At 40.3% G+C, this 10497-nt stretch overlaps 1 protein-coding gene across 2 annotated transcripts; it reads right to left on the reverse strand.

The window, feature by feature from the left end:
• Positions 1–1133: 1133 nt before the first annotated feature.
• Positions 1134–10205, reverse strand: tmc1 (transmembrane channel-like 1). Of its 2 annotated transcripts, none has more exons than XM_035166243.2 (20): positions 9986–10205; positions 8417–8440; positions 7577–8057; positions 7289–7483; positions 7099–7189; positions 6925–7006; positions 6712–6818; positions 6358–6456; positions 6043–6185; positions 5814–5958; positions 5535–5729; positions 4864–5043; positions 4621–4773; positions 3676–3804; positions 3480–3547; positions 3127–3366; positions 2922–3047; positions 2697–2775; positions 2121–2229; positions 1134–1830 (listed from the first exon to the last, which is right to left on the reverse strand). In XM_035166243.2, exons 1-20 carry the CDS (start codon positions 10020–10022, stop codon positions 1607–1609), a joined length of 2907 nt encoding a protein of 968 aa, XP_035022134.2. In that variant the 5' UTR covers positions 10023–10205; the 3' UTR covers positions 1134–1606. The 2 variants fall into 2 exon arrangements, with proteins under 2 accessions (XP_035022134.2, XP_035022133.2); XM_035166242.2 differs by having other exon boundaries at positions 1134–1833.
• Positions 10206–10497: the final 292 nt, after the last annotated feature.

Below are 10497 nucleotides of genomic sequence, written 5' to 3' on the forward strand. Positions count from 1 at the left end.
GCAGATAGTTGGTCGTACCTGGGCAAACAAGAGTAGGAAAGAGTCTCCAATTTACAGAGAAGATGGACATTTATTGTCTCCTCATAGGGCCTCCTCAGTCCTCATTAAATAACGTGACTGACAATCCTTGGCTCATGGGGAAAGAATAAATCATCGGGACGTTCTTCAATACTATCAAATAACTGCAGAATTAATACTTAATGCTTAGTTGCCATGAATTGATCATGAGCATCAATGGAAGTGGATCTGATTGGCTCTGTGATTTAATGTCAGTGGCTTTATGGGCTTATTAACGTGTTGTCTTGAATGATTTAGACCCAGCACTTATTCCTCAGAGGTAACCCCTTACATTGTGTGGAGCTTAAATTTCAATTAAATAGGAACAAGACTTGTCAATGACAATCAATATATAGAATTTCCAGTTAATAGAGTTTGACTAATGACACAGCACCACGTGGACTGACAGCTGAGCTAAGTGACAGGTTGACTGACAGGACCACTCAGTGTACAAGTGCAGATCAGAGTCAGCTACTGGAACGCCGACGGTCATCCAGTTAGCACATTAGACGACCACGCTACATGATATGAGAGAGACCAGTAGGAGATTTACACTGGATCTTAGTGAGTTATTTACATGTTCCACAGCTAAAAATCTGACTTCAGTAAGTCAATTCAGAGATTGAGTGATTGATCTTGTCAGTCACAGATCGAGTGACTGCTGCACTCAATTTCCATGAAGCCAAAAGAAATGTATTTGTCTGTGTAGTTTAAAATGATTATAGTTTGGAATATAACTGAAATGATTGGAAATTGAAACCAAATGTAATATTATCCTATATGTCTCTAAAGACAAAAATGGAGTATACAGAAAAATTAATGCAATCCAAAATCTAGAATGTCACTGGTGTCCCCTTGTGAAACCACATTTAAATTCACCGGATCCAGATTTTATTTGGATCTGAACCAAGTTGCACACGCTCATAAATACTCACACTCCCCTGAATCTATCAATTAGTCTCTGAGAAATCAACAAAAATGTTTTTTGGTTATTTTTTAATTCTTAGATCTGCCCTCTGATCCAGATCCACACGAACATTTTAAATTCTAATTTCTGTCCAGGAGTTTCCCCATAATGCTGTTGATAAACAAACAAACAAATGTAGACAAAAACATAACCTCCTTGGCAGAGGTAATAATAGATTTGGAGCATTGAGCTGTTCTGATATGAAAGAGTAAATCCAGCAGAGTTAATGGAGACCTCTGTATTCTCTGGATGGAGGCTGCACACCCATATTTGACTTAAAGACATGCACTTTTACATATTTCAAAATAATACTGCAGATTTAATTCACTACTGATTAGTGGTTTCAAACAACACTGACAGACATAAGAATTGTGCAACATTTGAAGAAAATGTAAGTTAAAAAAAATTGCATCTGTATTCACAAACACTTATCTCGCTTGTCTCTCAATTGTGAATACATCCTTTCACAAAAACTAGTGTTTCAAGTCTCTTCCCTCTCAGTTTACAGTTTGCAGCTGAACATCAATTCTCAGTAAAGTGCTTTGTTTTCAGTCTCTGTCAGTGCCATGATGTTGTCACTGCTCAGTGTCTCTGCAGGCTCGGCACCCTGTACACCCTGGGTTCACTTTGCTGAGAGAACCCAGGCAGGTACCCGGGAGTGCCGTGGTTGTCGTGGTGATAGGGCCTGGGGACGGGAGCCCTGGTGGCCAGAGGTTGGCGTTCTTGGTCTCCAACAGGAGGCGGAGGGTTGCGTCCGTTCTTGCCATGATGAGGCCTCTGACTGCTGCCTTGTTGTTCGTCTCCATCTGCTGAAAGAGAAGGTCAAGATAGGAGGCATTTCAGATGTGGGTAGGAAATAATAACGCAGCTTATTGACATTGCAGGAAAAGTGCACTGGAAGAATTAAGAACAGATGTATTCAACTAGAGCTTTGACTGTTCTAATAATCTTTATTCTACTTTATTGTAATTTGAGACTAGGGCCAAAGTTTGTAAATTAAGGTAAAATAAGTCTTGAAATGACAAATTGATGTCATAAAATTGAAGTATTTTATTTTATTTTATTTATTTAGAAAAGAACAGAAGTGAAGTCTCACTCTCTTGTTGTTGCTGTGCAGTCTGTGACGTTGCATTTCTGGCCTCCTCCAGATCTATTTGTGCCTTCAGCGCTGCTCGTTTGTTCTTCTTCTTGTTTTCCTCATTTTGCTTGAAAGAGACACGCAATCAATTATTTTAGTTTATAAATGTAGAAAAAAAGTTAAAGAAAATATACATTACTCGTCAGAGGACTTTTATTTAGCTTGTGACACAGTGCTGAGTGATGTATTGTAAAACTCAGAAATGTTACTCTGCTGCCCTCTGCTGAAGCAATGATACTAATACAACTTACAGCAGTCAGCCAGACACCTCACAGTGCATTGTGTTTTGTTTTTTAAACCGTGTTGGAAAGTTACAAAACTGCTCAAATTGTATTGGAAAAGCAAATGTAGTAAATATAATAACAAACAAGAAAGCTTCTGCGATTTTTTTTACCTTTACTTGTCTGGAAATTAAATGTCCCCTCTATATTTAAAGATTTGATTTTTTTCTTCCACTCTCTTAACTTAATTGTGAACCTTATGTATTCAAAAGCACATAAATCACTATGTAATAATCAATATCATTTTGGTTACCGCTTGTAGTTTTTTCTTCAGTTCCACATTAACTTCTTTGTAGCTCTTGGATGTGGATTGCAAGTAATAGATGGCTAGTCTGAAAAATTAAATCACATTAATATTGTCATCATATTATCAAACCTGAAACTATATGACTAAAAGAAAACAAGCAAAACCCATTGAACTGTGTGAAAGATATAATGTATGTTCATGACGTCTGCTGCTGGGGGTTTGCTGACTCACACCATGAGCAGTATGAAGGGCAGCACCAGTCCGGGGTTAGAAGCAGAGCTGAACACTTTACCAAACCAGGCAGGGAAGTCGGACTCCAGCGTCTCAGCGATGACATCAAACATACGTTTTTTCCCACTGAGGAGAGGAGAATGATTGTGACAGAATTAAAGTCATCTCACTGTAAAATCCACATCCCACGAAGGAGCTCAATTACCTGAAGGGTCCACAGTCAAAGGAAGGAGGAATGGTGACGATGGTGTAAATGGCGGGCAGAGTGGACAGGAAGAGGATGACCAGCAGCATGGCCATGTAAAAGTTGTTGGATCCGGAGGCCTTGAAGACTCTTTCCTGTGGCACGTTGCAGCACATCACCGCCCAGCACTGCAGGTACATGGACACATGGAGCCGGAGGACGTTCAGGGCGGGGAGACAGGGTGCATAGAACGCGCCCATCCTGGAGGCCAAGGAAAAGAGGGAGTGGAGGAGAGGCTCAAAGTGCTGCTTTTCATCACAGTATTGTATCACACTGGTGAAGGCACAGAAATGAGATATGTTTCATTTTCTTACCATATCATTCCTTGATTGAAGATCAGGCTCAGGACGTTCCCACTGACATCAAACTCCGAGTAGGAAGGCTTTCACGAACAACATCAAAGAGAGAAATAACCCTCTGCTGTGACTCATCTTTTCACAGCCAGGTGCACCAAAATGATACACACCTGAACTTCATGTGCACACTCATCAGTTATAAAAGATGACTCACAAATCCAGCCTCCAGGTCCCAACACCAGCAGTAGTTGAGAAAACGAACGAGCACGGCTCTCAGGAAATCCCCAATCAGCAGCGTGATGTAGGTTGTCATGGTATCAGATATGATCAGCCGGACAAACTCCTGCAGAGGATGAAGCATTACAATCAATATATTTGATAGTAAAATTATTTTAAAGATAGAATAGATGTTTGTCTCATGACAATCAACTGGGGTTATACTTCTTTGCATGTTTCAATATGTAACATGCATGTTAACATGTTGCAATGTTGATTGTATATGTTTATTTCTAATGACACAGTGTAACTAAGTATATGTCCTACCCAATACAAAATGTATTGTATTTCATCTTTAAAGGGAAGGTTGGTAATTGTTTGGTAACTTTGTATCTTATTTGTTTTAATCCTCTTCATGTCCCACTAGCCATCAATAAAAAAAGTTGTCTGGCCTGGCCTGAGTGAAAAGACGTTTGTGTTTTTCTGATTTGTAGTTTTTTATAAATCAAACATTTCTAAAAGTGATACGAATCTAAGGTCACATTTCTATTTCCAACAGAAATCATTGTTGAATACAATCTTGATTATGGTGGCAAACATTGCAATGTACGGTGACATGATAAATAAATAGTGATATAATCCATAGGTTTTAAAAAGTCGTCTCAACTAAAAATGGCTACAGACTAAATCAAACCATGTCAGCAGCAAGTTAGATAGAAACTGCCTGTGCCATGTTAGCGCTGATTGACAGACAAAAACAGTAATGAACTGAAATGAGATAAAATTATTTTGTTATTTGGAAAATGGTGGTGGGACATGAAAGCTGTCTTTGCTTTGTACTCATATAATCAAGCAGTCACATTGAGTACCCATACCTGTATGCTGCAACTACAATTACATCATAGAGCTACATAACAGGTCACAAACACTCCTGCACACTGACCTGCCCCACCATGGTCTCCCAGCAGGGCCCTCTGGGCACGTCAGCAGGTTGGATAATGATGGGAGGAGCAGTGCTGTTTCCTGATACGGAGCTGTTGTAAAAACTGGCTTCCCACATGCTTATATTATACTTTATGATCATTTCCTCCTCCCTCTGAGACAGAAATACACACACACGCTTTCACATCAGTCAAAATGTGACATTACAAAAGTATCTCACACGTCCCCACCCACTCCCACTCACTTTCAGGTTGATCTCGTCCATCAATGCGATGATGAAGGTGTAGAGATTTCCCAGGAAGAGGGCAAAGATGCGACCCAGCTGCCACTGCAGGGCGACGCGCGGGTGGTAGTTCTCCAGGGCGCTGATGACGTCAAACAGCATGGGGCAGAACATCCCCAGCAGTGACATGACCATGTTTACCTGAGAAACACATGGCTCTCAGAAACCCCATGTCACATGTGGCAACGCAAATAGACAGCCTAGATGTTTTTACAGCCTCTTTTGAGTCAGTATATTGTTATGTTTCTAGTCAGGCTAGACAATATAAACATTTTGTTCTGTTGATTTGCAGTGCGTTTCACCGTTTGATTTTTATGGCTCAGTCTTTATACCTATAACTCTCAATACATAGCGCAGTGGCTTTGTCCCAAACATATATAAATACAGATACTGAGCATATAAAGTGTAAGTTGTTTATTCCTATTGGAAAAGTGACAAAATAAATGATCGTACTAAGATGTTACGATTTTTGAGTGTTACTCAAGTAAACTATTCCACCACAAAGTAATGCAAAAAGGAAAGGACACTGAAATGTTCAAAATCATCCTGTTGTACTAATGCTTTAAAAACTATAAAGGCTACCACACCACACTGTGTAAATGATTCCCTGTCTCTCCATCTTTCATTTCTACCTCGTTCCTTTCCCACCAGGTGTGATTATCCAGTCCGTCTAGGGCAAACTTCTGAGAGCGACGCACTACAAAGTAGATGAGGTATCCACTTCCTGCCAAACAGCACAAGACCAGGAAGTTGGCCAGCACCCGCAGAAAACGGGTCAGATGGATGTTGTCGTCCTTGTGGCTCTCCTGTTCCTCTAAGATCGCCTCCTTTAGAGGAAGGAGGACGTATATGATTGTATCATAAATGGAAACACTTACTACACAAGTCAAAAACAGTAACGCTGCACTGACCTTGAAACTGGTGGTGATGGAGGCAAACTTGTTGTCTGCAGTTTCAGGGTTTCCTATCAGGTAGTCCCAGCTGGTGAACATCTTCCAGCTGAAATTAAAGCTGTTATCATCTCCAACCCCCGACTCATTGGAATTACGGGCCATCCTTTAGTAAGAGATCATCACAGGTTCAGTAGAACACAGAGCCTCAGAGAGATCACTTCATTGTTTGTAGTCATGATTAACTTACGTTCTTATGACCACCATGTAGCTGTAGGCCACAGTTCCCACACCGACCAGGAAGTACGACAGAGGCATACGGAACTTAAGCCAGCCAATGGCACGCTGGCTGTTGTAGTATCCATAGAAAAGGACGGAATACTGAGCATAACCCTGTGAATACAAATTTCTGTTGCCGTAATATCACAGATTTTCATATTTGTGGTTGTACTTCGAACTTTGTGCTGCAAAAGCTCTTTATTTAAAAAGTGGCGATCAGATATATGTAACAAGGCAACATACAATGCTGTTTAAAGTGGGCGAGGTTAGAATGTTGTCAACTCACCCCACAGTCCCATAAGACAGCAAAGTCCATGGCGCTGGCCTCCTCGGCCCTGGGGACAGTTTTTCTTGAGATGCTGCCATAGGGCCTTCCCATCAATGCCTGTAACAACAACAATGATAAAATATTGTCCCCTCTTTAAAGGGAAACAAATAATTTTGAACTGTACAGTATGTGAAGTCAATAAAATGATACTTAAATAAGGAGATAGCTTTTTCCTCAAGAGGCATTTTATTCATTTTTACTTTTGTGGAATTTAAAGAGTTGCAGAAATCCATTTAAAACAAACAAAAGCCTGCAAAAATCAGAACGACAAATATAATAATAAGGACGTTTTGATGACAAATGGCACCATACCTCTGGAACCATCACGAGGCCAAAGGTCAGACCAAACAGGATCATGTTGATGCCATACATCCACCTCAGGAAGATAAAGTAAGAAGCAACTGAGGAGCCAAAATGACCTGAGAGGCAGAGGGAATAAATGGAAGGATGATCATTACACTAATGACTTCAACACTTTAAATGGGAAACTCAATCTATGTATTGTACATATACAAACAAACCCACTTTCAATCTCCTTTATTTTCATCTCCCATGGAATGCAAACAGTTTTGAAGTTTTCAAAGTCCCGTTGAAACTTCATCCATTTCTAATAAGAAATAAATTAATTGAAAATGCATCGTAGATTCCTTTACATCATGATCTAAATGATATTGTATATAAAGGTCAGTGATTCCTTGCCTTGGTCATCATGACCTTGTAAGCATAGAGCCGTCTGCCTTTCCCTTTCCCCAGAGCGCCCTCATATTTCTCCACAAACTCCTGAGACTCTCTGGAAGAGAGCAGGCGAATGATTCACAGATTTACAGGTGATAACTTGAATTGCATTTTGGATGAAGTCCTGCTTTTGTCATACTGCAAAGTAAAGTACCGTAAAGTGACAAGTTTCTTTTTCATTGGCCAGGGTTTCCCCCTCAGACTTTGGATCAGTTTCTTCCTCTCGTCCACTGCCTCCTTCAGTTTCTCCAGCTCCTCCGGCGACAGAGACTCTGGCCTCAACTCCTTCTCCTCAACATCCTCTTCCTCATTGTCTTCATTGGCTTCCTCACTCATCTCCTGCTCTGAACTGAGACACAGAAGAGTAGTGGGTTTAATGTTGCACCTCCACATGAGCATGATCCAAGAGTTTTCTTCAGTACAGGAAACTGCAAGACTTTACCTTGTTTCAACTACTTTCTTGTGCTTTTTCTTCTTATCTTCCTTTGCTTTCTCCTTTACTGTGTGTTTACCTCCATCGTCTTTTTTCTCTTCATGTTTGGCACCTCCATGCTTCCTTTTTCCCTTTGCATTTCTTTCTTCAGCCTCTCCTTCCTCCTCCTCCTTTTCCTCCACTTTTCTTGTTTTCTCATTTTTGACATTCTTCCTTGTTTTTGCCTTCTTACCACTTATTATTTTGGCCTGCTCCTCCTCATCCCTCTCTCGTCCTTTTGCTTCTTGATGGCGTTTTGCTCTCTTTCTCCTCCTTTCTCTTTTCTCAAGCCTGTTCTGGGATTCCTCTTCCTCTTCTACCGTTTCTTTAGATGCTCCTTTCCTCCTCCTATTCCCTCTCTTCTTTTTCTCTCTGTCACCATCCCTTCTCCTCCCTCTGTGTCTTCCCCTCTCCAGCTCCTCTTGAAAAGTGGACTCTTCATCCTCGTCACCTGCAGTAAAACGTGAATGTTGTGTTTATTCAGTGGCAGAATAACCATTAATATGCTGCACAGATTAATGGAGTGTATTATATATTGTCTTATCGACCAGTACAAGCCACATTCACCCCTTCATACAGAGGAGGACCCAGGTCATGAAAGACAGGCAAATAGGATTGTCTTTATTGAATAGAGTCCCAGGTCATGAAGCAATATTTATACATGGTGGCAGCAGTGACAGTGAAGCCTCTGAGAAAAGTGGAGGAAGAACAGGTCCAAGACACTGAAGACTTTGTAAAGCAAAAAGTGATCCGAAACCATGTGACGCATTAGTGATTAATGTTATGATCTAAAAAAAAAAAAACACTCACCTTTAAACTCCAGTTCAATGTCACCTGTAAAATAGACGAAATTTCAATGTAAAAAATATAAAGGTGAAAAGTGTTTTGCAAAACCTTTTAATTTTCACTTCTCTCAGCTTGTGACGAATTGGAATCAATTTGTTATTTTACACTACGACAACTTTTCTTTTGTCTTCAGAGTTTAAACATTTTGTCCTCCAGACGTTTTAGTTTATTCTCAGAATTAATTTCCAAACCTGATAAAGATGCCTCATGTGTCATAGCATCAAATCAGTGCATCGTCTGCGTCATTATAGTCAGACTCTGAGTAGTTCAGTTAAATGAGGTGATCATAACCTCATCGTCATGGTTCATATGTTTTTTTATTTCTTTTAAGTTTTAGATAGTTTTATTGCATTGTTTTATATCATATCTCTGTGAAGGAAAGTGACTTTGTTTTGAACTTTGTTATGTACAAAAAAGCCTATTGTTGGTATTATTAGCATTTTTAATGATTAAATAACTCCTTAAATAACTACCTTCTCCATGGCATTACAAACAACTGCCTGCTCTGATGACCTCAACTCCTTAAATCCAGTGCATTTATTATGGCTATAAAAACCACCATGACCCTTTTCACTGGCAGAGTTGAATGACTAACTTATTGTGTACCTGGCACTATTGTCCTGCATTAAAGGGGATGAAGAGGAGAACAAAAAGGACCACTGAAAGACTGAACAGATATTTATGTAGTCGGCCCTTTGATGTGTGTCCTTAGTGTAACCGGAGTGGCCAGCACACGGGTCATTACGGCCATGTGCAGGAGAGGGGCACAAAAGAGACAAACAATGGTCTAATGAAGGGAGACGGGTCGGCTGAGCCCACGAGGACAGAGGAGACAGACGAGGGCCAGAGGCCAGCGCCCAAATATGCAGCCCAATAAGGGGGACGCAAGAAAGTAGTGTATATGTGTGTTAGTGGTGGTGGACTGATGCTTTTTATCAATCATTGAACTTAGAAACTCAAACAGTAGCTTTACCATTTTCACATGTATGTTCTCTTCATATAACTGAACTTGAGGCTCCACTAAACTCAATAAATATAGCACAAAATATATCTATATCATAAAAACACATTACAAACTCAGAGACTGATCATTTGACAACATCTTTTTTTAATTTGTATTTCTATTGCAACAATGTATTGTGACCTTTTTTTAGATTAGAAAAGTCTCACCAGAGACAGGGATTGCCACTTAGCCCCGGCTGGAAATCCTACATGCAGTACATGAGTATCAAGTTCCTGTTTTTCTGAATTGTCCCAGAATAAACAAATGAATATAAATCTAAAACTAATCAGACTTGTTTATTTTTGATAATCTGTAATATTTTCTCCTAGTGAAGATGTTGGCACTAACTGAAAAATTAATAAAAAAGACATATAGTGGATAATGGAAGCTAAATCTATGAAATTTTGTATCTGAACATGTACAAATGATAAACACCCTCCATTAAAAAACGCCCCGCAATATAAAAATACGCGAAGCAGAGCATCAATTTTGTTTTTAAATTTGAAATATAAAGATGGTCATGGTCTTACTGTTGTTCTCAGCGGTGATCAGACCGTCTCGAGGCATCTTCCTCTCATGGTCCTGTGTCTCCTGCAACAGTCATTCCAGCATCCAGTGGGCATGTGAGGTGGGCTCTGACCTGCTGCATCGTTACAGGGAAGGTGTGTGTGTGTGTGTGTGTGTGTGTGTGTGTGTGTGTGTGTGTGTGTGTGTGTGTGTGTGTGTGTGTGTGTGTGTGTGTGTGTGTGTGTGTGTGTGTGTGTGTGTGTGTGTGTGTGTGTGTGTGTGTCAAGCGGCTGGAACGATGGTGAGCAAGTTCACTTCTTCCTCACCACCCATCGACCCGAAACAGGGACAAAGACGCCATGGAAACCCTAGAGCCACGCAATTTCACTGGCAATCAATTATTCAGAACAATTATGACAGCCTTTATGCAGCTGTGAATGTGTGTTTGTGAATGTTTTGAGTGTGTGTATGTGTGGCAGACAAAAAAACTAAACACAAAGGCTGTGAGAGCAGTAGGCCTAAATGTGGGTCATGG

This window comes from Hippoglossus stenolepis, chromosome 9 (assembly GCF_022539355.2).
Source record: "Hippoglossus stenolepis isolate QCI-W04-F060 chromosome 9, HSTE1.2, whole genome shotgun sequence".
NCBI classification, from domain to species: domain Eukaryota; kingdom Metazoa; phylum Chordata; class Actinopteri; order Pleuronectiformes; family Pleuronectidae; genus Hippoglossus; species Hippoglossus stenolepis.